We start from the raw sequence: 26,084 nt of genomic DNA on the forward strand, positions 1-26,084 counted from the left end.
CCAAATAGGCAAAAAATATACACAGACGGAAACCGCCTAATGCACATAAATGAGCAATGAACCCAAATACGCCTGTGGCAAATGTGGCGTGACCCCCGTCGCGTTCCCTTCGATCCCTCACCTCCCCGTTCCCACAGATGGACTGAGAAACGTTGAAAGGAGCAAATTAATAGTAACTAAAGGGAATAAGTGTTGATCGTGGGACCAAGGAGAAACCATATATATGTTGCACAATCGGTTAGAGGGGAAAAAAGGAACCCTCCTTTGCAGCTGTGTGTTTGTGGAGGCGGAGGGGGGGACTCATGTCGTGAATCGAAAGAATGAGGATAGGGCCAAGGTAATAGCAAAAAAATGTTCATAACAACAACCACAAAAACAAAAGCAGCATCGCAATAATTGTGTTCCCCCGTCATCCTGTGCTGCCGCTTCCTACTTCCCCAGTTCCTCCAGTGCAAAGATAAGCACAACAGTACACGCTCATCTGTCCACTTTTTCGCTCCACTTCGCTCGCCACTCCTCATTTTTATTTTTATTATTTACCGTGCTGAGTGCTGGACGGTGGTGTTCTTGCGTTCGCCACACAGACAAAAAAGGAAAATATGTAGGGATAGGGGTATATTGAAAACAGAAATATGTTGTGGGGGCGAAATAAAAAATGTGCAACCCTTGGCCTCCCTTATACATATATATATATATATCCTTCACTTGTACATGCACATCCAAGCGCAGACACACACACACACACACGGTTATTTTGTTTTCCTTCCCTTTGCGTTTACATATTTGACATCGTCTTATATCTATCTGCCACCACCATCCCCGCTTGCTTGCGCAGTTTCCAACAGAAGAGAATGGAGCATAACCCCGATTTCCACGTATCAACGAAAAAAGTCAATGAAAACGAAGGTAAACAAACGCAAAAAAAAAAAAAAGAACGGCACAATGGGGAATTGGTAGGAAGCGCTGCTAATATATAAACGACTCCATAAGTCGTGGTGTAGAGCCAAAAGGCAGAGAAGGAAAAGGAGAATAAGCGGGGGGAAAGAAAGTAAAACATATATACATGCGCGGCTGCAATACGTGTATGCCACATTCTTGAAAAATGCCGCAGCATTGTGTACACTCTTAGTCAACCACCTCGGTCAGGCTCAACCACGCGGACCACTGTCCCCCTCCCTTAGAAATCAGCTCTTCGGACGTTCTCCACTTCACCAAGAGCAAATAGATCCTTCTTGCGCCGCCGCTCCTCCTTTGCGCGTTCGAGCGCATTTTGTATTTGTTCCTTCTTCTCATACACTTGCGCCTCTTCCGCTGTCTGTCCCATTCGCCGCAGCAACCGCATGTGGTCCACCTTGTGCTCTTCAACGGCATTGCGCAGTTCTTCACATTCACAAACTTTTCGGTCGTAGTCTTCTTTGCATTTGTCCACCTCCATTTCCATTTTCTTGATCTTCTTCTTTAGCTTCTTCATTTTCGCCTCGATCTGCTCGGTCTCATCGCGGTGATTTTGTGTGGATTCCTGTAGGCGTTGGTTAAGCACGCGTTGGAAGTTCTCATCCCGTTCCTGGATCTTTTGGCGGTACTGCATCTCTTTCTCCTGCCATTCTGCCATTCCGTCGCGTAGTTTCTGCTGCAACGCCTCTGATTTTTGATTGCTTCGCACAATTAGTGCTTTCTGCTTCTCAAGAAGCCCTCGCATTTGCTCAACTTGCTCCCCTCGCTCCTTTAACCGAGAGGTGAGATTAGCAATTTCGTCTGCGCCCCCTTGCGAATTCTCCAACCGTCGCTCGTACTCACTCATTGTTTCGCGCATCTTACCTTGAAGTTCAACATACCGCTTCTCCGCCTCAGCCGCCTCTGCACGCAGCGCCTTGACTTCCTCTTGCAGGGATACTCTTGCCTGCGCGAGTGCCGCATTTCGCTCCCGCTCTTCCTCTAACTCAACGCGAATGTCGTCAGCGTCTGCAAGCAATGAGGAGCCACGCTTCAGACCAGTGGCTGCGGTATCACCGGCGTTCTTCGAGTGTTTGTCCCGCCTTGTTGGTGAATTCGCGGTCTTGGCGACCTCGTTACGCAGCTCTGCCGTCGCCTGTAGACGAAGGTTTTCTACCTCAGCGGTGAGTTGTGAGGACCTCTGGCGTAACTCGTTATTCTCTTGCACTACCCTGCGAAGCTCCTCTCTTAGATCTACTGGGGCTTCGGAGGATTCAGTAAGCGCTTCGAGAATACGATTACGTTGACCGTGGGCCTTGTTTACGTTATCGTGTAAACTTGATAGAGCATTAGCGTACACCTGAGCCTCTGATGCATCCACAGCCTTCAGCTTCTTCAATGCCTTTTGTGAGGCAGCTGCGTCTCCGTTCAGGGCTACCATTGGCACAATTTGGGCTTCACGCACGACAGCAACCAAATCCGTTGTGATATTCTGCATGGTCTTCATGTGTTCCACTGCAATATTATACGTTTTGTCATCCTCCTTAAGAATGTTTCTGAGTTGTTTCACAACAGCTGAGTCACTCTCGCCAGGAGTGCTTAGTATCTCTCGCGCCTGCTTCATCTGCTCCAAGTATGCGCGAGTTGTCTCATCCTGAGTTTTCTGAATCTCTTGCAGCTTGGCCTCCACATTCGCCATAGCACCTCTACCTTCCAATTCTTTCTGGGCGCTCTCCAGAGCAATCCGCAGCTTCGCCACCTCCTTCTCGCTGGCCGCCGATCCCCCGTCCTCTGAGTTTGATGAAACCGCCGCGGAACTTGCTGCATTCTTTAGTGCTTCCTTTGCCTCGCTTAACTTCTTCTCGTACTTCTTAAGCTTGCTCTCTGCTGACTTCAGAGCAGCTTTACTCTCCTGCATCTTCTCACTCATTTCCTTTTTCATTGCTTCACGTTCCTGCAGAGACTGCTTCAGCTCCATCTGTACCTTTTGAAGCTCATTCTGCACCCCTACCATCTCCGAGCTGTGTCTTTCATGCGCCCTCCCACGCAATACAGCCTCGAGCTCTGTGGCATTGTTAATCTTTTCCTCCCCACCCTCCGTGCGCAGGTAGTGGGAGCAGAGACGGAGTATCTCTTCCCTCTGCAGCCGCTCCGCGTTGATATTCGATTCCGCGAGTTGCTGATCACTCTGCAGCGTGGCAATCCGCTCCTCCAGTTCTGCAATCGTTGCAGTGAGGTTTTGTCGCTCCTGTTCCATCATCGCTTTGATGTTCTCAAAGTCCGCGCGATCAGCCTCGCGTGCCTTTACAGCATTGTCGAGACTCACCTGCATCTCCCCCATCTTTTCCGTCAGATCATCTACATCTTGCTCCAGCGCCCCAGTCCCTCCTGCGTCGTACTTCTTCAACTTCTCCCGCAGTTCGTGCACTAATTCCGTCAACTCAACAATCTTCTGATCTTTGGTATCCAAGTTCACAACAGGCTTGTTTTTGATTTGCTTTGCGCGATCCGCGAAACGCAGGGTGCTTATTGTCTCAGACACGTTGTGTTCGCTGGGGTTAATGTTCGCAAACATCACCGTCTTGCTGGAACCACCGAGGGAATCCTTCAATATCATCGTGAGAGGACTGCTACGGAACGGCACGTGCCCTTTACCCTTAACAATTGTGTCAATTACGGTGCCGAGTGCACTAAGTGAGAGGTTGATGTTACATCCTTCCTTCAGCGTATCGCCTAGTGCACCCGTTTTGCTCTGACGCTCGGAACCAGCAAGGTCGACAAGGTTAAGCTTGCTTGTTACCGAACGGGAATCACCGTCTTCAGACACTTCCGTGCACTCAATAATGAGAGTGAAAACGGAGTGTGAACGAGAGCTGTCAGCATTAAGTTCCGTTGCGGCGACACGGCGGCGCTCCGTTCCCTCCTCCATTTGGTGGAAAATATCGTCAATACACTTTACCTGGGGGATATGTGCCCCCTGCACGAAGAATGACTTGTCTTTATTCTCTTTCAGGGCCAATGGCACTTGCTGGCGCGCAAGTAAGTCGTGGACCTTGCCGTTGTATAACTCAATGAATGAAACGTAGAGGGAAAACTGTTTATTCGGCTCCGTTGCCTTCATCGAGCTTATGCGGTCGAACACGTGCTCGAAGCTGCGCGGTGTTAGACCCTTCAGATCTTCATCTCCCAGTTTCCCAGTCATCGTGTGCGTCTTACCGGACCCTGACTGCCCGTAAGCGAAGACGGTGGCGTTGAAGCCATCCAGAACGGAGTCTACAAGGGGCATGATAAACTGCTGAAAGACATCCTTTTGGGTAAAGGTGTTGTTGATGACGGCGTCAAACGTCCAACGGTCGGGCTCCCCAACAACACTCTGCACGGTGACGGTATTTTCTGTGAGGTCCAAGTCTACTGATGTTTTGTACCCCTGACTCTTTTCCTTGTCATTGAGTGGACGGCAACGGACCAACACTTTTATATTCTCCGCTGCGCTGTTGGTTTTCTTCCCCATGATTATCGTCCGTAAACTATTTCGTGGGTACCAACAGCTCAGTAGTCGCGTAATAAGAGCAAAACGTATACGAATTTACCTCTGCGCAGACAATATATATGTACTTCCCTACACACAGAAAATATGTCACTACTTTTTCCCGTATGTGAAACTACACGCTTCGTGACCTAATATATTTCGTGATTTTGCCTTACTTGTTGAAAAGCCTCTTGAGCCTCCACTAACTCTAGAAAGGACAAAAGTGCACGTGTGCACGGTAAGTTTGTGGGTGAGAGCAAAAAATAGCGAGGCGAAGTAACACACCATGAAACGAAGATGCTAAACCACCTTGCATTAGTAACAGGAACCGAACTGTCGAATCACGTCGAACAATGCATACCGCATGCGGTCACGTTATTCGAAAGCGACTGCAAACGGACGCCACAAGGGAAAAGGGTGAGAAATAATTGCGCTTGCCCATAAGGATGGCTAAGTTAAGGGAAGTGCCCCAGCGCTGCTTTAATAAAAATGAAAGATAGAAACAAATGCGGTAGCTTAAAAGCCACACCGTGTTCATTTCTTTTCTGATTCCCTCTCCAACTCCTGCACCGCAGTGAGAATGTCAACGGAGACCGAGGGCACGACGGAAAGTACGCAATCACCCTGAAGCTGATACCCATCGAGTTCTAACACTGCTCTCACTGCATGCTCCACGGCGAGAAACGTTACCTCAAAGGTCCGCTCCCGCTTTCCCAACACACTTGTACAAGATGTGGAGGACTCCTGCTTGCTAGTCTGCTCCTTGTCCCCCTCCTCCTCCTCGTGCTGTTGCGACCTATAACGAGCACCTCGAAGACTGGTCTCGCCACTCGCCACTGAAGCCGGTCTTAAAACGCATGAAAGTACGGGACCTACGCGAGAGAACATGTCGCGAACCTCCGAGGCACCGACGTTCACTGGGATCCCGCGAACAACCACTTTTTGACTACCGATGCGTGTCACACCCGCATTATCCTTAAAAGGAAACGCCCCCGTGTTCCGTAACAGGGCAGAAAGAGACTTCGCCGACACCGGGCTACCAGCCGATTCGTTACCGTTCACACCAGCATCTTTCACCGCCTTAGAAGCTGCACGGGAAACAGCCGCCGACGCCACATCAACTTTCGCTGACTTAAGATGGGGTTGAACAACGTTTGTAACCAGTTTCTCTGCCGTCAGCTGTTCCATGCGCGCCTGCAGAGCCTCCAGACGGGTGCTTAGTACTGAGACTCGCCTCCCGATATCCGAAATAACGGTTGATGGCGGATGCGAAGGACTCGACGAGGATATGGTTACATGCAGCGGAGTCAACGACCCCGCATGCACATCAGAAGCGACGCTGGGCGCCCCCGGTTGTCTCTCCCCCACGCTTAAATTTACCCCTCCGCTCTCCGTTGTATGGTCCTCATCGGCGCTTAAAGAGTTGGAAGATCCGTTGCCGTTTTCAGATATAGACGGCGAAAGGGCTTTCAGTACAAGTTTTTCCATTTGGCGGACCAGCGCGTCCACGTTGTGGTGTTGAAGAGACACATCCGATGCTATCCGTGTTGATTCCGCTATTTGTTGTTGCGTCCGCGCTGCCTCCTCCTCCAACGCCACAATACGGCGTTCCAGCACTGCCTGCTGCCGTTGCATAAGTGAAACCTGTGCCACTTGCTGCTGGATTGTACCTTCGATTACGGCGCTCTTCCCTGTTACTCTTTCTAACTGGTCGTTCAAGCGCGCGAGAAGCTCACCGAGTTCACCCCCATGTGGCGGCTGTTGGCTTCGTTGCTCTTGCGGGGCAGCCGACGAAACAAGAGGCGTCGGGGGTGATGGTGTAGAAGTTGTGCTGAGATGAAGCAACCTCGTGCAGTACATCGGTGCCCTTGCCGCGGGTGTAACCAGAAAGAGACGGCGGCCCGTCCGTGAGAAAAGACAAACAAAACGCATGTGTATAAATATATGCTTTGTGAGGGTAGCCTCTTTACAGCAAAACCCCTTATGTAGAACCTTGTCTTACTTCTCCGCTAAGACACACCACCCCCTCTGTCCTGCAGCGCCGTGCATTCAATAAAGGGGCGCACGCATCAAGTATATGAAGGATAAAGCGCGGAGTCACGAAAGACACACACAATCAGGACCTGAATCATCCATGGTGTGAGGAAGCATAGGTTTCCTTTAAGCAGGTGAATTACCCCTCTGTTACTCGTGGTTCGGGTTGCTTCGCAACATTCAACAACCTTTAGCATTTGCTTTCACAACAATCCTCAGTAATTACGCAGCGAAACTAGCCCTGCTGCTGACAAAACGAACAAAGTCATGACCTCAGTGGCCGCGGTGTGATTCTTCAATTCGGCGGAGCTTCCCGTTGAAGAAACGGTGACGACCAGCCCGTCCCAAGCGCACTCCGCCGCACCGCTCCAGCAATTCCTTGTCCGACATCCGCAATATATCAACTTCCTTACCTTCGTCAGAGCTACTACTGCCACTGGTGCTGCTGCAATTACTGGCGCAGTCGTCAGTGGCGCTGCTACTGTCGTCGCTGGGACCACGCGTCCTCTTCTCCCCCTTTACTTCAACGCTGGCCTGACGTGTCTTTCCTCTTTCATCATCCACATCGCATTCCTGGTCCTTCTTACTCATCTTAGTCTTCGCTTTCCGTTCGCTGGACGCGAGGTTGGAATAGACGGCGTCGAGTTCCACTTCAAAGGATGAGGTCTGTCCCATTTCAGCGGCGTGGCCAAGTCCCGTTGCCACTCCGGGATCACGGCGGTTGACCTTAATGTACGTCTTCACACCCTGTCCGTTTTTCCCAAGCCCTGAGCCCTCCTTCCAGCCTTGCCGCTCGAGCATTCGTTTGGCAATCGATGGCATTCCCCTTTTTGTAACCTTCTTCCTCCTTCACCGATCACCTCAAGTCTCCTCGAACGCCCAAAGCAATAAGTTCGCTCCCTACTGAAGCGGTGCCGCCGCACTCTCTTTCGGACCTTTGTTCAACCTACAAATTCTTCTTGACCCCGCAACAGTAGTACGAAAGAAGGCAAATTTACTTGGTGGTCACAGTTTTCACGGTAGTCGTACTTCCCGCGAGTTTCGCATCTGTATGAAAAAGAGGTGATCAAACATATATATATATATATATATATATATTCAAAAAAAAGTCTCTCCTTCGCACATTTCACGTGTAACACTTTCCTGACGTTTGGATTAGGGTTCTCTTTCATTGTTTCTTTTTTTTTTGCTTCTTTTGCGCATCTGCGTGGGTGCGGGCGGGTGCCAACAGTCCTTTCCTTTCATTTCACGTCCGTCCGCTCTTGTTCCTACCGTTTTTATAGTTTACTTCTTATTTCACGTGTCTGTTTCCTGCAAGTTATCCCCATGCACGCCACAAACACATACACTCTGTGGCATAGTCAAAAACCAACAAACAAAATAATAAAATGAAAATTATGATAGATGGGAAGTAGGATTAGATATATGTAACATACAGAGGCACAAACAGAAAAGATCAAATATATATGTGTATGACCACAGTTGGCAACCCCAGTCCCCGCTTCCACACAATCTTTCCCGAACATATATATATATATATATATGTTCTCTTTGTCAGCCCTCCTTCCCAACACCGCACACTCCTTGCTCCCTCTACTCGCTTCACCTCTTTTTCTTTATTTTCACTTTCATTTCGCTACTACCACACGTTTGTTAGTGTTCCACATACGTAGGTAAAGACGTTCTAGTGATAGTCCACCCCTGCCTTCGTAATTTCACAACACACCCTCGACGATGATGGCAAGGAACGGTAACGGAAGAAAACAAAAGGGGGGAAGGAAAAGGGTGAAAGAAAGAAAATTAGTCCGGGAGAAGCGGTGCCACGTTGGCACTAATTACATATGCCACATCAGCAAAAACTTGGCGAAAACAGCGACGGTGGTGGTAGTAGTATTAGTAGGGTCTTACCGAACAAAACGAATGGATGGAGATATATATGGATATACATATCGGTAAATAGATACACAAAAAAGGACACAGGTTAAAAAAAAAAAAAAGCAACTTGACGGGAAGCAGCTAGAAAGGAAGGGAAAGTAAGAAGCAATCGGAAAAAAAAAACGACAACAGCAATAACAATAATAGCACCAGGGCCCACTACCCTCACAATATTCAAACTCACCTTTAGGCGCCCTTACGCCTCGCATCATTTTTTTCCTACTTCCCCTTAAGGTATTTTCTCTCCATCACCGCAGAATTACGTGGGGTTCCCTTTCGAGTTGCATTCATTTGCCCACCCACGTTTTGGCCACATCTCCCACTCCTCTTATTTCCTTTTTTCCCCTGGCGTTGCTCTCTCACTTTTCATTTCTTTTTGTCCAGTAAAACGAGTGCACATAACAAAAATGAGCGACAAGTAAAAGAGAGGATGGGATATGGGATAAAATATATAGAGGGACGTGGTATGTGGGTGCATGCAAATGCTCCATATCCGCGCATGCGGTGTGGACAAGTAGGAAGGAAACTAAGCATGCAGAAGAGTACAAGGAAATATATACATACCTTCCCCTTTACTGCACTGCACTATCGCTTCACGCCTTACATGCACACACCCAGAAAGCTTAGACCTCTAGCGGAGATGAAGAAGGGAAGTGAACTTAACGGGTAAAACGGGACAAAACAATACAAAAAAAAACAGGAACATCTTCTAGTCCATGCATTTAATGTGCAATCAAAAAAAACATCCACGAACGCCTTTGCGTCTCTCTCTCTCTCCTCCTTGCAACCACTTTGTACATCCTCTACACATTACTGCCCGCTTATAGGCCCTCATAAACACGTGGTGTGGAAGGCGTGTCTACACGGACGCACGCAGCTGTCGGAGAGTAGGAAGACCCGAAGAAAGAAAAAAAAGTACGTGAGAGAGTGAGGGAAAGCACCGTCAGTTGAAAGTGAGAAAGTAATAATGATAGTGGTTGTGGAACAAAAGGGAGAAACTGCACTAACCACATGGGTAAGAAGAATGAAAACAGTGCGTCGGCAAGCCAGGTGCAGTTGTTCAACACATCGCTTCCCGTGGAGCAGGGTACCCGTGGTGAGGGAAAGAAAAAAAAACGCAAACGGATGTTCAGAAAGTTAGGCACGGGCGATCTCAAAAAGAAATTTCGTTTCAACGAGAAATGAGTCGAACAAAACGAAAGGCCGAAAAAGATAGCAGAATAAAAGGGGTACAAAAAAGCAAGGGACTTTCATTCACATTCCGTTCTATTGATGTTATGGATGGAGACCCTCATCTGAAGGCAAAGTGGGAGTGGCGAGTGTCGTGCCAACCGACGTCAATCGGATACCATAACATCCCGTATGCAAAGGGTAGCGGTTACCCGTTAATACTTACATACTCTTCCTTCACACATATTTGCTCGTTAGTCCCTTTTCATCACTTTCCTTCCTTTTGTTTTCAGGCACGTACTATAAACGACAACAGTACCAGCTACTTTTCCGTCACTTTCTAGTGCGCAATCTCATCCGCTTCCATTATTTCCCCCCTCCCCCAAGTTCTACCCCAGGTCTCCCTTAGCGACGCCTGCTCACCGTCTACCTCTTCTCTTCCAATCATGTATCGCTCGCCTCCTTTTGCTCCCAGTTTTTCCTTTTCAACTCGCCCCCACCTTTCCTTCCTAACTTATACCAACAACAATACGCATAACCACCACTACACACTACTTGCTAATGATGCTGCTACCACTGCTCTTTGCTGTCGGCCGCACGTAGAAAAGCTTAAGGCGCCAAAGCGCTGCAGCCCAAGGGCACTCGCCCAGATCTCATTCGACCGGCCTTCCCCGTTTTGTGTACATGCATTCTCTACAAATCGGCGTTCTCCATTACATCAAGCCCTTGTTTTGACGTTGTTGTCTTCTCTTCCCCACATCCAAATACTCCCGCCACCCGAAAAAAACTCACACACACAAACAGGTTCTGCGACCCATGCCCCCCTACTTCATCATGGTATTTGTTCCAGCGGTAGTGCGGGATATCAAGCTGCTCACCTCGCCAGTGTCACCGGCGGAGCACTCCGAAAAAGCAGAGCTGGCGGAGCGCAGCACCTTTTTAGTACTTGTTGTCACTTGGCGCCGATCTATGGGATCACGTGCGGAGTTGCGCGGGTGCTGCGGCTGTGGCCGCAGCACCCCTGTACCGGAAAGTCGCTTGTTCAGAGAAGTAGCAGTAAGAACCGCACTATTCACTGCTTGTGATGTACTGGACCCCTCCATAACAGAGGTTGTGGGGCGTCCATTGTTGGCACCGCTGCCGTTGCCATTGCTGTTTACCCCAGCGCTTGCAACCGTGGGCGGTGTGCTGCGCCATAAGTGCGGCTGCTGCACCTGTCCCTGCCCCTGCGCTTGCGTTTGCATCCCGTTCCCCGTGGAAAATGCCGTTGCGCGCGGACTAATGTTCACAGCGCCGCCGCAACCTCTACCCGCATATGGGTGGTGCGGTCTCGGGATGTCAGTGCCCGGCGCTGGCCCCTCACGACCGTTCCGCAAGGAGAGCACTACTTCTTTATCGATTGTCAAGCGGCCGTCTCCCCCACTTGGCATGCCACCGTGAGGCTGCATGTTGGTGCGGTGCAACTCCTCAACGAACTGCAGTATCAGCTGCCGCTCGTACTCCTCACTGAGTTTCTCCGGTTGCTGCTCCACGTGATCGGATATATAGCGAAGAATAACTCGTGCCACGTCCCTTGTCATACAGCGTGCCGTCTGCGGGTTACTCATCGTGGCCGAAAGGCAGCTGGAGGCGGTAGCCACAGACGAGAAGATCTCAGCGGAAGGTACTACAGTTGGAGAAGGGGGTAACGCCTGGGCACCAGGAAAAGCAACGCCGAAGGGATTAGGAACGTTTGCGCAGTCCTTAAGCAACTGCAGGTCGAACATATCGAGTCCATCTGAGACCCTCTCTTCCGTTGCTACCACTGGTGCTGGGCTCTGCCGCGATAAAGGTGTCTGCCGCGTACTGCCGTGTTGAGGTGGGGGTGCCTGATTCTCCATCGTTTACCCACGCTAAATCGACCAGCAAGAACAAAAAATCTGTTTCCTCACGGCCTCGTCCACCCCGAAAACAGAAAATTAAAAATAAAACACAAGCACACAAAGCGACAAAAACCCGGCTTTACTCCTCAACAACCTTTGAAAACAAGCCAAAGAGCGTCCTAGTACCAAAAAAAGATAATGATCACAAATTCACAAGAAAATATGCAAACTCTCTGCTTTCACCTTTTTATCCTCAATATTTCTTTTTGTTACCCCCTTCCGGTTCGGACAGAGTTGTCACCACACGCGAGAGCTTGACAAAGTCCTCTTCTCTCTTCGCTACCCCACCAACTAGGGATAATGAAGCGGCACAAGCGATCGCGCAAGTGGAGGATCGCTCTGTACAAGAGCCAGAATGATGCAACAAAAAAAAAAAAGGAAAAGTTCCTGTGGTCCTACAGGAGAAAGCGAAACAGCCGATCAAACAACCTACGGATAACGAAAGAATTCAGTGTACCGATTCTCAGGGCGCGAGCCGTCCTGGTACTGTCGCTTTCTACCACTATACCCCAATATCCTTCCTCTATTTCTCTCTCTGCAGAAACCAAAAGACACGTACAGATCCAAAGAAAAAAAAGGCGCGAACAAACCGACCTTCTTAATCCAGTGTTAGCTTGCGTCACAGGTTTTTTTGTGATCCTTCCCTCCTCGTACCTTTTGCTTCCTTCCCTTCCCCTATTTGCACCTTCCCGACCTTTGCTTTGCTGCCAAGCACTCCTTCTTTCCTGATCTTCAACAAAAGGCGCTCGCACCCACTGCAAAAGGAAATGGAGATATAAATGGACAAGCGAAAATACACCACGCGCCCCTCGTGCTTGTACTTTACTATGGTTGTACGGCCGTGACGGTCCGCCAGTCAGGAAGACCACCAATAGGACGGTAGAGGGGACAAGGAAAAAGTAGAAAGATATTTTATTCCCTTTGGGCAGCCGGGAAGGAGGAGGATTGCGAATGAGAGGGCGAGGAGAGATAATAAAAAAAGTATATATGGAGGTTGCGAAGCTGCCTCAACAAAGTCAAAAGAATACTAGCACAGAAAAATGCCAATGTGGGTCCTCCTCTTCGCTTCCCTCCTCTTTTCTATTTTTTCTTCTTCCCTGGTTTATCGACCTTTGTTGACTCGCCCCCGTTCCTCTTCTTTTATTCCTCCCTGTCGCCAGTCCGCTTCTTAAGTTAAACAAAAAAAAAATAGAACTGAACTTCTGGTACGAAAAAAAAAAGGCTGAGGAAAGGAAAAACCAAACCAAACTAAACAGGGGGGTCTTTCGTTCTGTGTTGCCTTGTTCGGTTCTCGACACAAAAAGAAAGAGGACAAGCGATGCTTCAGTTGTTTTTTTTTCGTTTTTAGTTATTAATCTTTTCTCTAATCCTTTCCTTTCCTTCACTTCCTTCCCTACCAGTGCACCCCTGCTACACACAGAATGCTCTATAAGCTGGGGTTTAACTGGCAGACTAAAAAGGGTGCCAGAAAGCACAAAATAAGCTTGAGAGAAAGCAAGGAAAAGAGAAGAGAAAACCAACATAGAATGGTGCAGAGGTGAAAAGCAAGCTGAGATGTGGCCAGAAGGAAATCAACGTATATATATATGAGGTACAGCTGTGGGATGAGATTTCTCGCTTTCTTCCCAATATATGCGACAATGAAAAGGGGACACATAAGGGGACCAAATACAAACCAGTCCAACACCTTCCAATATGGGCACAAACTACTGGTCTTTGCAGAACCTCGGGAGGGGGGGAAACACATGACGTTGTCACGGGAACTCGTGCGCTTCACTAGGAAGAATAAATAGCGTTAGCGCCAAAGAACCGGCCTTATCAAGGCAACTTGTTGCACCCCAACCTCTTTCTCAAATCCGCCCTCACCTCCCCCCCCCTTACTTTTCATCACACATCCCCTACGGCATCCTCCACCCACGGCAAATCGTTCCCAGCGTCAACACCATCTTCAGTGCGAGCGCCGTTCCAATCAGCCGGCCTCGTTGCTACCGATGAGCAGTTGGCATCCGGCGCTCCCGCCTTATCGTCCAGTTTCGCATGCCCACTGCCCGTCACCGGACGATGATGTCCAGAACCCCCCCCTGCTACGACCGCAATTGTTGACTGTGGTTGGGCCTGCTGGATTGGAGAGGGTGGGAGTCCTAGCGATTGCAGTAACTGTTTTGTGCTATGGGCTGGTATCGAGACTTCGGTACTTATCGGCTCCTCCTCGGAACTTTGTAGCAAGTTGCACGTTTCAGACGACCAACTATCGTCGTTTGCTGATAAGTAGTTGTGTGATTCCCTCAGCACCCTCAACCACAGAGGATGGTGAACAACTCGATCCACATCACTTTTCCGCCCCACAGCACCGCGTTCCCCTGGAACATCAATAAAGTCGATAAACCCCTTACCCTTAGCAGGTTTGTCCAGTGCGAGAAATTTCGTTTTCTGCTGGGTCGCCACCGGGGAAGTGGTACCTGCAGTGGTGCATTTGCCGCTCGTGTTCTCATGTGGGACGGTAGCCTCAAATCGGCAGTGTAAATGGGCAGCTATCCAGTACCGCGGTTTTATATCCTGCAGCAGCTTCACAGTGTGCGGATTGCCCAGGACACCGTGTCGTATATCTTCCCTGAAGTACGGCTTATATCGGAGTAATTGTTCTTCATCACCGTATTTTGTTACACCAGTAGGCCAGTCGTGGGAAACAAATATGTCAACAGGAGGGAGGGTAATATGGGAGTTGGTAGTGTCATTTCCCCCATCCTGAGATACTTTCTGTGCCGGATTCGCAATGTTCGCAGCTGTAGCCGACGGTGATACTGACTGTACACCCCATTTCCGGCCCCACTGCTGCATGTGCCGAAGGGCACGCACAAAAGCCTTTAATTTTTCTACCTCAATGCGGCGCACGTGGTAGGCGGAGCGCTTTGAGGCCTCACAGACATAAAACGGCCGGTTGGGATAAGGCCGCACGTAGTCATGGGCCTTGAAAATCCCACTTATGCCTGCAACCGTAATGCAACCATCAACAACAACAACTCCTGAGTGACCTAAATAATAAATGTTGGGTGCGAGGAAGCCACCGTACGACTCTTCGGCGAGCCAATCGGAGCACTCGTGGTTTCCGCCAACGAACAATGTAAGGTACGGTGCCCGCTTTTCGCCCTGATAGTACTTTACAAAGTCGCCGAGAGAGCGATACTTCTCCGGCACAGCCATACACTTCAAGTCCTCCTCTCTGCGGAGGGCTTGGAAATCGCCAGCACAGATGACAAAATCAATCTTTTTCCCCGATGAAACCTCGTGGTCGGAGCACGCTAGATATATTTTATCGAGTTCTCCGTGGCAACACCCCACCACGGCCACGTGCAAATTAGCAAATGTCTCGGTTGCTCCACCACTGCTTGAGGGAGCCGTCCTCTCGGTTACGCCCTCCTTTACATTAAAAAAGTGATGCACCAGACTCGACATTTTGAATAAACAAAGAGAGCAGACGAATATATCTGCACCTTCCCACCCCTTGGTCTCTCTCCTGTTGTCTCCCTTTGCCTGATTCCCCTCCCAGTCATACGGAACAAAGAACAATACATTGCCAACCGAGAAAATAGACAAAAATGCAAGGCCAACATAAAACGAATGGGGAACAAACGGCAACCGCTGCTGCCACAAACATCGTCAGCAAGGAAGGATGAAACATCAGGGCTCCGTTCACAACATCTGCTATTTGATGCAAATTATTTATCCACAGTCGCTTTATTATCATTATTATTGTTATTTAGTCATAGGTATTTACAACAAACCACTTTGCTGCCGGTGCGATTCCCCGCTACCTTCCTCACCACCGTCCCACTCGGTGCGCCTTTCCCCCTTTTCCACCCCGCGGTCCGTTCGATGGCGGTTATACATGTAGTTCAAACAAACAAAGACAAGCGAAGCTACTCCTTTTGTCCGCCACAGCAAAGCAAGCCATTTGGCGATCAAACAAGAGTCAGATGCAAGAAGGTGGACCCCACTGACCGTCACTAATCCCCGTCACTTCCAACCACACGAAAAAAAGCGTCAGGGGAGGGCACGCAACATCACCAAATTTACGTTTACTTCGCGTGTTAGTGGACGTCACGCAGCACCGAAAATAACGAAGAGAATGAGAGCAGAACGGCAGCATGCTCCTATGGGATCAGCCACCGCACACACAACGCAATAGACCCCGTCAAGTGCACTCTTTCTAAACTTCCTTCCTGTGGTGTAGTGTTGCTAATTATAGCGTCGCTGCCATAGCCCTTTTGTGCTTCATGACTCATTTACACAACAACCAAACCCCCCATTTCCCCGTTCATCGCGCTCCATGACGGTGGCACTCCTTGTATGCCAAACAAAACAAAGCCATCGGAAGCAACCCCTCTTGCGTCTGCCCTCCCCCTCCACTGTCGCGGGCGCTACCAATATTTGAATGCGGGCACGGGAATCGGCACCTGGAATACACACAAAACCCCAGGGAAATCACAGGGCTAATGCGGTTTTCGGAAAACAAAGAAAAGCAGCACTCCGCAAGACATACGGGCACTGCGGTTCGCGGTTCTCTGAAAACCACGAGGGGTAACAAAGCAACAGATCAACCCCCTCCCCTCACCAATGACGCGTCACCTCATTACCGTTCCGACACAGCGACAAGAAAACGTATGCCGCCACTTTACCCGGATGCCCAACCATCGTCGAGACCCTGAGTGTCTTCCTATCCCATGTCCACGGTTCCCTCTAGTGATCTGTAGACCAAAAGAGACCGACCATTGGGCAGCAACACGGCGCCCCAGCAGCCCTCAAATATTTTTGGTAAATCATGGTTACAGGGAAGCGCCACCGGTAGCTCAGATCCTTGGGGGTTAGCTCGTCAAGGTACTCTTTTAGACTGTTGATATCAACGCCGTCTTGCAGTAGAGCGTTGTTGGTGCGTCTCTTTCCGCATCAAAGATTTTGAATTACGACTTCGCACCCCAGCACGAAGAACGCGATTCAAGTCAAGAGAAAAGAAGGCATCAAGACTCACCAGGCAAGAACAATGGCGAGTCGGATTCTTCCCCTTTCAATTTACCACCTCTTTTCCGTGGTTTCTGCAGCACCACCGCCGAGGGAACGAGGTCGTCAATAGGGCCTTCCACGATCAACGACAAAGAATTCATATGCACAAGGAGTTCGTGCCAGCCCGGGTACCGTGAGAAAAGCTGCACATTGCCCATTATAATTAGCCCACGCTTCGCCCGGGTTAGCGAAACATTAAGCCTCCTCCCGTCCGTCACAAACCCCGCACCCTGACGGTGATTGCTCCGAACGCACGACAAAATTATGAATTCCTTTTCTCTTCCCTGAAACGCATCAACAGACGAAATTTCGACGCGATCATAGACTTCCATAGGAAGACGACCACTACGTGAAAGATAGCTTCTCAAATATCGACATTGTGACCTATACGGAGTTATGACACCGATATCCCCGGGTTCCACTCCCCCCTGTATAAGCTTCGTTACAATCTGCTCAGTCAATGCAGCCTCCGCTCGATTCAGATATGATCTTCCGTTTGACCCAAGTTCCTCATTCCCGGTTGCATTGTAGAAAAAAATGGGCTTCGTTACGTCCGGCCAGGGGAAGACTTCCGACGCATCGCGTTGCTCAGCGGTAACGCCATTCTGAAGGGTCCCCTCATAATAATGATGAGAGGGGAAGAAAGAGAGAGAAGGATTCATCCGGTATTGCACGTCCAACCGCACTGGTCGGTGTCCCATCAACACCAGTCGTTCAAACAAACTTCGTTGGTATCCAGCTTTCTCTGCTGCGGTAGAGAAAACCAACGGACGTAACTGACAGTGGTCCCCAACCAAAATAACTTGCTTCGCCCCTCGGACCAATGGAATCAACACTTCCGGCTCAGTTCCTTGGGTTGCCTCGTCTATAAGGACATGTTTGAACTTCATAGTTTTCAATCTATAGTCGCCCGCTCCAATGCATGTGCAGCATACGACGTCTGCATTCCGAAGGATTAACCGCTCAATTTTCTCCACACCATCTTTGTAAGTGCCGTAGTCTTTGTCATTTAAACTCTTACCTGTTTGCATCGAGTCCAGAAGTTCTTTCAATCTCTCGAGACCTGAACTCGCGTTAATGTAATCTCTTACCTGTCTTTCAAGCCCAATACTTTCCACAGAGCAAGGAATGTCGTTGCGGTACTTAGCTTGCAATCGAACAACTTTTAATCCAGTTCCACTAACTCTTTGTGCTAGGTGGTCGACTGCAACATTACTTGGAGCGCAAACCAAAATCCTCGACTTTACGTGACTGTGCAACTCCCGAATAATTGCCACACTTGTTGACGTTTTCCCTGTGCCGGGCGGTCCTTGAATAAGGGTCAATGGATTTCTGAGGGCCACTCTCAAGGCCTGTTCTTGGGAATAATTCAAATTGTGGTGCCCCCTCGGCTCAGGTTCGGTATCAAACCCAGAATTCCTGTGCGCAGCACGTTCCTTTTGCCCAAGAATGGTGAAGTACAAATAAGCGGAGACCGAGCCTTCAGACCGTGCAAACTGCTGCAGTGCTTCCATCTTCCGTTTATCAGCAACCCCGTTGTACTCTGGAGAAATAGTTACAGTGGTTGCAGCAAGAATCTCATTCACAGCCTTCTTATCCACCGAACGTGCTGTGGTATCAGTTACGAAAACAGCGTGTTCGTTGTCGACTGAAGTTGCACTAACTTCAGTGATAGTGCCAGATAGACTGCTTTCACTTCCCTTAACGCGGATTGATACGTTATCACCGCGATTTACACCTACGTCGAAGAGGGGGAACGGTTTCAACACGAAAAAATGCCTACCGCCGATCTTCTTCTGTTGTGTGCACTGGATACCCTCAAAAGAAGTATCCTTTGAATCTCTTGCCCCTTGGGAATCAAGAGCAATTAAACCCGAAAATACTTCCACGTATTTCGTTCCACTCTCAAAATATAATGGAACCTCTGGGACACTCTCAACAGGATCAACAAATTCTTTGACCTTCTGTTCCCAACTCATTTCAAGTGCCTTAATGTCATGCAACGTCAGTGGTCGGCGCAGGGTACTGGGAATACTGCAAATCCATGGAAGCAACCTCCGCTCTTCTATCAGGGGTAGCCAAGTAGAAGAGTCCCAGTTTAGGTCACGTAGCGTCTTCGAATGAAGACACGGTTCGCGACAGACAAGTACAACGACAGCTTCCTCCTTTGAAGGCATAAATCCCAAGGAAAAAATATTCGAAGATCGACATATGTAGCACTCTAAAGTGGAATCACCAAGCGAATTCTCTGCGTGCAGTTTCAATGAATTATGCCCACTTTTTACGAGGTGAAGAATAATGTGAGAACCGCTGGTACCATTTGACCCATTACAAAACCATTTTGAGCATCCATTGCAAAAGGCTAAGCAGGTCGGGCTCTCTTCGCTACAGTACGAGCAGCTGGGTTTCTTGTCCGTCTCCCCACTTGCAACCGGTGTGGTAGCAACACCGAGCGCTCGTTCATCACTAGCATGCTCACTGAACATAAACAACTTTTCAGAAACACGGATTCAGCTTGGACTCAGAACGCTAACCAAAATAATTTTGATAAGGAAAGGACAAAAAATAATGAGAGTTTGACGTAACAACTCATTTTTTTTTGGGGGGTGCGTATCATGGATGGAACAGTATTAACAAAAAAGGGAGTCGCAAAGCTTCAAAAAAAAAAAAATGAGTGCATGTTCGAAAAGAGGATAGTAAAAAGAACAGTGATCACACGAGTTCAAACCTACATCGTGCACACACATCTCTCCGGGATCCGTCATGATGTATTTACTTGAAGTATCTAGTGAACTTCTGTAAAGATGGACAGGGACAAACCACAGACTTATGATATAGTATCGATTCCTCTAAACAAACATACGGTCGGTCGCCTTACGTGAGAGACCGCCACATGATCGCTGTGTAGTCCGTCTCAAAAAGGTAAAAACAGTTTGGTGCGCCAAGTGACACTAACAGTGATGATGATGCTATGGGTTTACAAACGCACTCGAACATGATTCTGTATGTTAACCAGCTGTAGTTGAAATGCCTCTCTACCGAAAGAAACCGACTGAAGTGTGAGAAAACGGACGAGGAGTTTCAAAATAAAAACTGATTTTCTGGATACCACTTAAACGGTGATAGCACGTTCATCAATAAATACGCTACACTTCAACACAAATATGTTCGCAGGTGAAGAGACCACTTTTCACATCCTGATAAGGCGAAATAATCAGAGGCGACGTAAAACATAAGTAAAACCAATGACAACAACAACTTCTCAGGAACAGCACTGTATCTGGAAAAAAAACCGATTATGGCACCACCTCGATGGGATAGGGCGCACCAAGTATGCTCCCTTGCGTTCATTTTATTAAATTGTAGACAGTTACCACATGATTCGCGTAGTTTTATAAGAATTACAAAAGTAATAATAATTTTACCCTACCTGTTATATGCTAGAATGAGAGACATAAAACAGCTCACCATACATTACTACCTGGCCGCGAGGCGGTACTCGTCCTCGAGTTGCCTCAGGAGAGTTGGGAAACTCTCCTTCTCGTAGTCGTCAGGACAACCTCCGCTCACCCACCGAATAACACCCTCGTGGTCTACAAGTATCACATGGGGCGAAAGGTAATTGCGTAGGCCCACCGATTTGTAAAACGGTACAAGCAACTTACTTCCAACAAACGTGGACGACGAGGTTATGAATCCATTGAGAAGGGACCTATCGTCAGAGCTTTCAGCACCTGTCGCCGTGGGAAACAAGGATCCTGCAAACCGCCGCACATAAAGTTTGTGCACCCATCGATACTTGTAGACATCCATGCTCCGAAGTGAAAGCACACTAATTGGCATGTTACGGTCAACGGGGCATGCTAAGGTTTCATTTCGGCAACGTCTCAACCCCCTTCCATGTTGGGCCTCTTCTGAGTTTACATGTCCCTCACCTTTTGCATTTTCTTTCGGAAGATAAGAGAGAAGTTTGGGGTTCAACACCGAATATGCAAGACGCCGCCACTCCAAATCGGCCTGTGCGCCTAGCTTCTGACCCAATTGTGAATAAATAACTACAGCAGGTCGCCGAAACATCACCCTAGAGATCTCAGTAAGTTGTTGAGTGTCCGTTTCATCAAAAGAACGATTCAAATATAGCTTGCCAAGTGATTCCTCTGTAAGTTCAGCAGTGTTGTTGAAAAACGTCTTTTGCTTCATCAAGATACACAGCCTCTTCTCTGCCTCTTCATTGAGGGAACAGTATTGACTTACCCTTGCCGCTTTTAGGGTTGGAAAGAAGGGTACTGTATCGAACCCCAAAGATTCACACACAGTGCGGACCTTCTTTTGGCTAAGGGCAGCAGGGCCCCTCATAAGTTTACTGTTCTGGATTATCTTCAACTCATTAAGGGCATGTTCGTTAAAGTAACGTAGCATCCGCTCCAGCTCATTGTCAACCGCGTATTCAATACCATACCTAAAATACTTGAGAACGAGGAAAACATCCCTTGACAGTATCGGTTTGTCTAGATCCATACCAACATCGCGGAAAACAAGCATCTTCTTTCTTTCACCTAGAACTTTTTGCTCCGCAGCACGGTTGTGGCGTCGTGCTACTTGTGACGTGGCTGACGGTCGACTTAAGCCAGCCGTTTCCAGATCCGTGAGCTTGCGCAGAAATTTATTTCCCATGTGGTTTCTATCCAAACTATAGCTAACACGGGAGGTAGCCTTTGCAGTACCATTAACACCAAACGCCGTGGAACTCTCCTTCCTCGACATAACCCTCTTGTCCGCGCCTTGGTGGTGGCTGTACTGGACCCTCGCATCGTAGCTTTCCCTGGTAGCAGCATCCTTGTCTCCGCGTTGGATCCCCAAAGTTGCAGAAGCGTTTGCAGTATCATCACCTGCAGTAATTCTTATGTCCCTCGTGCCACTGGTTGTGTTAGAACGTGAGCGTGTACTGCACAATCGTTTCGGTGTCACAAAACATTGAATTACACACCGACCGAGATCTGACCGCCTGCAACACAAATCCGCCTGGATGTGTACGTTCGCATTCATCAGCGCACGCCTCTCCAGCATGTTCACTTTCTCTATATATGTTTGTTTGTGTGTTTGAGGATGACAAGTGGTAGTGTTTTCAATGCGTGACCATGTTAACGAATTACAGTTAAAGTGCTATCAACGAGGGCACTTCCAGCGATGTAACACGCACATCTTCCGCGATAGATTGCTAAAAGGATTTTATTTTTAAGGGCACGACAATGATCATATAAAACGAGAAACAGCATGTTCTTTCAGATGATACTGACAGAATAAATGGAGAGGAGTACCAAAAAAGTCACAGAAAGAGCGCTGACCAGCAAAGGATGACGAAAAAAACCAATACAAACGACTAAGTACCGGAGAGATTCACAAATACACACGCAAAACGCGCTTTGTATCACTTATACGCTTTCATGCGTGTTTTGCTCGTGAGATCCAGAAATAAAGCAAAAATTATACGCGGTGACATCACTCAATAGGAAACAATCTGAAACGGCTGCTAATAGTGTTCACGACAGCGATAGCGAAGCAAGGGCGTAACAGCCTTCACAAAGAGCGGTTGGGATCATTTAAAAATGCGCACAGACACACCAAATCATGGTGGTGAGGACAGTGGAAAACCACCCACTCTGGTAATCACACCAAGGAAATTTAGTTCCATGGGTAAAATACAATAACAGAACCATCACACCCCTCACGGTCACACTTCAAGGGGGTTACGTGGAGGAAACCATACTAGAAACCGTGGTATGCGCAGAATGATGCTAATGAACAGTAGAACCAAAAAAAAAAAAAGTAGCACTCATAACCCCCCTCGAGGGTACACACCTTCTCGAAAACTCACGTGCCACGTTAGAATGACAGTGCAACTACCCACAGGGGCAGAACGGCAAACATAAATAAGTACAAGGAGTTCTATCGCAAAAAATTCCGAAATAACCCCTAATGCACTATTTGACAAAAATAAACAATGATGCAGTAATTACAAAAAAAAAAAGCAACACTCCCCATACACACTAGCTTAAGGAGCATTCGATTATAAACACAGCGGTACAGTGGTCAAAAGGAACAAAAAGTGAAATACTACTTAGGGTCCGTTATAAGGAATAGTGGAAACGCACCGATATTTTAACCAATATACCAGAACAAAAAACTTCAAAATAAAGAAAAATACATCCAACAAACGCTTGGCACACCAAATGGAGAAATTGGAGATCGCAAGCAACCCTCTCATGATTTCTAAATACGGCTAATCAATCAAAAAAGCAAACACCCCATAGTCCGTTTCTGGTCCCCTTACGTCTTGCAGAAGGAAATTATGAAGATCATCGAAATATTTACGAGGGTTGTCGGAAACCCCACGGTAATGACATCTTTAGGCACCAAAAACTCCTGGGAGCAGCACGCACTTGCCCCAAGAATAACGAAAACGCAAAAAACACAAAAGATTCTCAGACAACTACTCCCACAATTTTATAAGCCTTAAAACCTGCGATACGGAGAGGAAGGTCCTGGTCCACCCGCTCCCTATCCCTTGAAAAAGCTGTTTACGTGACCACTTTCTTTGTACGCTCATATGCATAAGCTAACATTGCCCTTACTAACTCCATTAATCCACAGGCAATCGCCTCAGACCACACGGCCGCGAAAAGGAAAATGGTCGCAAGAACGGCAAAGCGAATAGGTACGCGGTGTATCTTGGGGGTTCAGCCACCGCGTAACCGCGGCTGATGCCCACATTCACTACAGACGTGTGCCCAACCCTCCGAGCAATATGATAAGGAGACTACCTCTAACACGTCAGCCTGTTCGAACGGATCACCTTCAACACCGCCACCAACGAGACACAATGACCCTGGCGGAAAACAGCTGCCTTTTCATTTAAAGGGGTGCATCGGCCATAGCGCAGCACACCACCGCCTGTTCTCCCACTACTGCCCGCCTACTGAAGGACAGTCGCGTCCCGAGGCCACGCTCAGTCGACGATAATACCTCTGCGAAGAGAGCAAATCCACAGCCGGGCGGACACCATCACACATCCCGTGCCCCCAGAGGGGCGGTCCTGCGACCAGCAACATCGAACCTGACCCCTGCACCGACCCCTGTTCCATTTCCCTCTGCCTTTCCACCCACACCCGTACCTCATGCGCGATACCTCGGTTTCCTAAAGGGGATCGCCCCGACCCCCAGGAACATCCGACTCCAAATGTGGCCCTAGGGCCCGGCACCTCCAGTTTTAGAGGAAGCGGATCATCGCAACGTTCAGAGGGCGAAAATAAAAAAAAAGTCACCAGCCTCGTCCCCCGGAAGATGTGGCCTTGAGCTCACGCTGAAAAAGACCCGCTACCTACGATAACTCAGCGCTTTCTTCGAACCCCACTAGCACACACCCGTTTCGCTCGGCAATCCTCACTGCTGATGTATCGAAAAGGAGTGCCTCCTCCAAAGAGAATACCACCACACCCTACTCTTTAAGACTTCGCCTTCCGGAGACATGATTTTTCCTGGATGGCGGACGCCGATTTGCCCACTGCATCGGCGCTATGGGGACGCGTGCTGGGAGGTCCTAAGGCGGGTGAAAGTTTTTGGGAAACGGAAAGCTTGGCCTTCCGAAAAATGAAAGACGGCGGTGCCGGCACCCCGGGTTTGCCATAAGAAAACATCGAACCTGCATTTTTCTTTTGACCCCCGCATCATTGAAGGCGTTTCGCCGCACGACACCACCGGGGCGGCGCCGTGTCGGTGGTGAAATGTCAGTGGGGCGTTTAGCGCGTGCCAAGTGGGGTGAGGTTATCCAATTTGGAAAGGTGCATACCTGGTGGGGTGGGGTTGGCGATAGGCAGTCCTCGGAGGGTCTCGTTGTCCGCATCAGTCATGGCGTAGCATTGTGAGAATTTTTTTTTTTGAATTTTCTTCGTGCCTTCGTGAGAGTTTCCCCCCACTGGCGCGGCCATCAGCCATCACCGTAGAGCCCTGAGATGCTATCGGTCTGGCGACTGTGGCAGAGTCTCCCTTTTTTATTCAGCTTAACACACGCTCTATAATTTTTGTTGTAGCTCCGCATTTGAACGGAATACAGCAGATGGGGCGAGAAGCCTCCCACCCCGGACTCTCCAAAAGATGTCAATTAGCAATCCTTTTGTTTTGATTTTTGTTATTCGTTTATTATTCTCTCCCCTCTTTCTGTTTCTGTTGCTTGTTGACTGCATACCTCCTCTGTCTCTAAGGGTGTCTGGACTATTCCTGCGTCCGGTGCTTTTCCTGCTAGCTCCACACTCGGTAATAAGGGGGGAAGTTGCAGAAGGGAGAGTGGGTTGTATGATTGTTACCTTAGGTGAGGGCTTCACCTGCGGCCGGCTCCGTTCAACCGCAATGAGAAATTGCGCCAGCCTTTTAGAGAAACATACATCCTGCACACACTCACCTTCTACCGCAAACCTGACACGTAACTCCTTCAAACCGGGACAGCTCATCAAGTGCAGCGACGTTTCTTCGCAGTCGCCGTGTTGGCTGGTAACAGCGCGCTCTACCTTCATACCGTGCATCTTCTTTTGATGTAGGGTGAGGCCAGTTTTGCTAGCACACTGCCTTCCGCATGTCGGGCACACCAACATGGATGCGTTTGTATGCGGGGAATCAGTGGCACGCAATTTTGTGTTATTGCTGCATTTAAGCTCAACTCCCTCACCTTTGTGGAAAGCCTTACAGTGTCGGATGAGGGAGTCCCTGCAACTGAGCACTTTTTGGCACACACTACACTGCACCTCTCCTTTCCCCGGGACGTCAACATTTCCCTCACTGGCACGCTTACGAGGGAATTGCACCACCACCACGGTACTGTCTTCCGTCACTATGCTCTTATGTTTGAATTTCTTGTGTAGTGACAGGGAAGAACGTGTACCGAAGCTCGCCTCGCACAGGTCACATTGAAACGGCAGCTTCCGTGTATCCTGAGGGGCTGGGGCTGCTGGGACGCTACCATCTCCTTGTACTGAGTCCTCGTTCTCTCGCCCCCTTTTCACGCGGCAACTACCGCTGCCTATGCCATGTATTGTTCTAAGGTGGTGTAATAGTCGGCCTGGCACTGCGAATTTGGAGGCACAGAGGGTACAATGAAGCACCTGTGGTCTCATCAAAACTCGTGTGCTTCGATGGTAGAGGAACGATCGCCACCACTGGAGGGGGCTCCGGGGGGATGTCCACTGCAGGTGTTGCATCGCCCTGTTTGATCCTCCGGAGGGCATCAGCTCGCACAAAGCCGTGTTTGTTTACCATGTGCGTTACAGCACTCGAGCGGCATTGGTATGTGGCATCACATTCCGTACATTTGGTCGGTTCGGAGGTTCTCTGAAGAGTGCGTGTCCCAACAGGTGGGGCTGTTTGTATTGTTGGCCCTATCGCTGCATGTTGCGGGTTGCACCATCGGCACTGTGGAGGCACACTCGGGTTGATTTTCCGCAACATCCATCCAT

The 26,084-nt window shown here is 48.9% G+C and overlaps 17 protein-coding genes across 17 annotated transcripts; 4 read left to right on the plus strand and 13 right to left on the minus strand.

The window, feature by feature from the left end:
• Positions 1-176: 176 nt before the first annotated feature.
• Positions 177-521, minus strand: TbgDal_V2940 (hypothetical protein, unlikely; the record flags this gene model as incomplete). Its single annotated transcript, XM_011775141.1, has 1 exon — positions 177-521. One exon carries the CDS (start codon positions 519-521, stop codon positions 177-179), a length of 345 nt encoding a protein of 114 aa, XP_011773443.1.
• Positions 522-632: 111 nt separating this feature from the next.
• On the plus strand, positions 633-977 carry TbgDal_V2950 (hypothetical protein, unlikely; the record flags this gene model as incomplete). The annotated part of the gene is made up of 1 exon (XM_011775142.1): positions 633-977. The coding sequence occupies one exon, from the start codon at positions 633-635 to the stop codon at positions 975-977; it is 345 nt and encodes a 114-aa protein (XP_011773444.1).
• Positions 776-1,114, minus strand: TbgDal_V2960 (hypothetical protein, unlikely; the record flags this gene model as incomplete). Its single annotated transcript, XM_011775143.1, has 1 exon — positions 776-1,114. One exon carries the CDS (start codon positions 1,112-1,114, stop codon positions 776-778), a length of 339 nt encoding a protein of 112 aa, XP_011773445.1.
• A 63-nt stretch (positions 1,115-1,177) lies between these two features.
• TbgDal_V2970 (OSM3-like kinesin, putative) lies at positions 1,178-4,444 on the minus strand (the record flags this gene model as incomplete). Its single annotated transcript, XM_011775144.1, has 1 exon — positions 1,178-4,444. One exon carries the CDS (start codon positions 4,442-4,444, stop codon positions 1,178-1,180), a length of 3,267 nt encoding a protein of 1,088 aa, XP_011773446.1.
• A 552-nt stretch (positions 4,445-4,996) lies between these two features.
• On the minus strand, positions 4,997-6,394 carry TbgDal_V2980 (hypothetical protein, conserved; the record flags this gene model as incomplete). Its single annotated transcript, XM_011775145.1, has 1 exon — positions 4,997-6,394. One exon carries the CDS (start codon positions 6,392-6,394, stop codon positions 4,997-4,999), a length of 1,398 nt encoding a protein of 465 aa, XP_011773447.1.
• A 375-nt stretch (positions 6,395-6,769) lies between these two features.
• Positions 6,770-7,318, minus strand: TbgDal_V2990 (hypothetical protein, conserved; the record flags this gene model as incomplete). The annotated part of the gene is made up of 1 exon (XM_011775146.1): positions 6,770-7,318. The coding sequence occupies one exon, from the start codon at positions 7,316-7,318 to the stop codon at positions 6,770-6,772; it is 549 nt and encodes a 182-aa protein (XP_011773448.1).
• A 2,294-nt stretch (positions 7,319-9,612) lies between these two features.
• Positions 9,613-9,945, plus strand: TbgDal_V3000 (hypothetical protein, unlikely; the record flags this gene model as incomplete). The annotated part of the gene is made up of 1 exon (XM_011775147.1): positions 9,613-9,945. The coding sequence occupies one exon, from the start codon at positions 9,613-9,615 to the stop codon at positions 9,943-9,945; it is 333 nt and encodes a 110-aa protein (XP_011773449.1).
• Positions 9,946-10,425: 480 nt separating this feature from the next.
• TbgDal_V3010 (hypothetical protein, conserved) lies at positions 10,426-11,481 on the minus strand (the record flags this gene model as incomplete). Its single annotated transcript, XM_011775148.1, has 1 exon — positions 10,426-11,481. One exon carries the CDS (start codon positions 11,479-11,481, stop codon positions 10,426-10,428), a length of 1,056 nt encoding a protein of 351 aa, XP_011773450.1.
• A 342-nt stretch (positions 11,482-11,823) lies between these two features.
• Positions 11,824-12,252, plus strand: TbgDal_V3020 (hypothetical protein, unlikely; the record flags this gene model as incomplete). Its single annotated transcript, XM_011775149.1, has 1 exon — positions 11,824-12,252. One exon carries the CDS (start codon positions 11,824-11,826, stop codon positions 12,250-12,252), a length of 429 nt encoding a protein of 142 aa, XP_011773451.1.
• Positions 12,253-12,539: 287 nt separating this feature from the next.
• Positions 12,540-13,046, minus strand: TbgDal_V3030 (hypothetical protein, unlikely; the record flags this gene model as incomplete). The annotated part of the gene is made up of 1 exon (XM_011775150.1): positions 12,540-13,046. One exon carries the CDS (start codon positions 13,044-13,046, stop codon positions 12,540-12,542), a length of 507 nt encoding a protein of 168 aa, XP_011773452.1.
• Positions 12,950-13,270, minus strand: TbgDal_V3040 (hypothetical protein, unlikely; the record flags this gene model as incomplete). The annotated part of the gene is made up of 1 exon (XM_011775151.1): positions 12,950-13,270. One exon carries the CDS (start codon positions 13,268-13,270, stop codon positions 12,950-12,952), a length of 321 nt encoding a protein of 106 aa, XP_011773453.1.
• A 140-nt stretch (positions 13,271-13,410) lies between these two features.
• TbgDal_V3050 (hypothetical protein, conserved) lies at positions 13,411-14,976 on the minus strand (the record flags this gene model as incomplete). The annotated part of the gene is made up of 1 exon (XM_011775152.1): positions 13,411-14,976. One exon carries the CDS (start codon positions 14,974-14,976, stop codon positions 13,411-13,413), a length of 1,566 nt encoding a protein of 521 aa, XP_011773454.1.
• Positions 14,977-15,141: 165 nt separating this feature from the next.
• Positions 15,142-15,531, plus strand: TbgDal_V3060 (hypothetical protein, unlikely; the record flags this gene model as incomplete). Its single annotated transcript, XM_011775153.1, has 1 exon — positions 15,142-15,531. One exon carries the CDS (start codon positions 15,142-15,144, stop codon positions 15,529-15,531), a length of 390 nt encoding a protein of 129 aa, XP_011773455.1.
• Positions 15,532-16,538: 1,007 nt separating this feature from the next.
• On the minus strand, positions 16,539-19,067 carry TbgDal_V3070 (nonsense mRNA reducing factor 1, putative; the record flags this gene model as incomplete). Its single annotated transcript, XM_011775154.1, has 1 exon — positions 16,539-19,067. The coding sequence occupies one exon, from the start codon at positions 19,065-19,067 to the stop codon at positions 16,539-16,541; it is 2,529 nt and encodes an 842-aa protein (XP_011773456.1).
• Positions 19,068-20,058: 991 nt separating this feature from the next.
• On the minus strand, positions 20,059-21,648 carry TbgDal_V3080 (hypothetical protein, conserved; the record flags this gene model as incomplete). The annotated part of the gene is made up of 1 exon (XM_011775155.1): positions 20,059-21,648. The coding sequence occupies one exon, from the start codon at positions 21,646-21,648 to the stop codon at positions 20,059-20,061; it is 1,590 nt and encodes a 529-aa protein (XP_011773457.1).
• A 2,530-nt stretch (positions 21,649-24,178) lies between these two features.
• Positions 24,179-24,481, minus strand: TbgDal_V3090 (hypothetical protein, unlikely; the record flags this gene model as incomplete). Its single annotated transcript, XM_011775156.1, has 1 exon — positions 24,179-24,481. The coding sequence occupies one exon, from the start codon at positions 24,479-24,481 to the stop codon at positions 24,179-24,181; it is 303 nt and encodes a 100-aa protein (XP_011773458.1).
• A 169-nt stretch (positions 24,482-24,650) lies between these two features.
• TbgDal_V3100 (hypothetical protein, unlikely) lies at positions 24,651-25,856 on the minus strand (the record flags this gene model as incomplete). The annotated part of the gene is made up of 1 exon (XM_011775157.1): positions 24,651-25,856. One exon carries the CDS (start codon positions 25,854-25,856, stop codon positions 24,651-24,653), a length of 1,206 nt encoding a protein of 401 aa, XP_011773459.1.
• Between the last annotated feature and the right edge of the window lie 228 nt (positions 25,857-26,084).

The sequence above is a fragment of the Trypanosoma brucei genome, chromosome 5 (genome assembly GCF_000210295.1).
Source record: "Trypanosoma brucei gambiense DAL972 chromosome 5, complete sequence".
Taxonomy (NCBI): domain Eukaryota; phylum Euglenozoa; class Kinetoplastea; order Trypanosomatida; family Trypanosomatidae; genus Trypanosoma; species Trypanosoma brucei.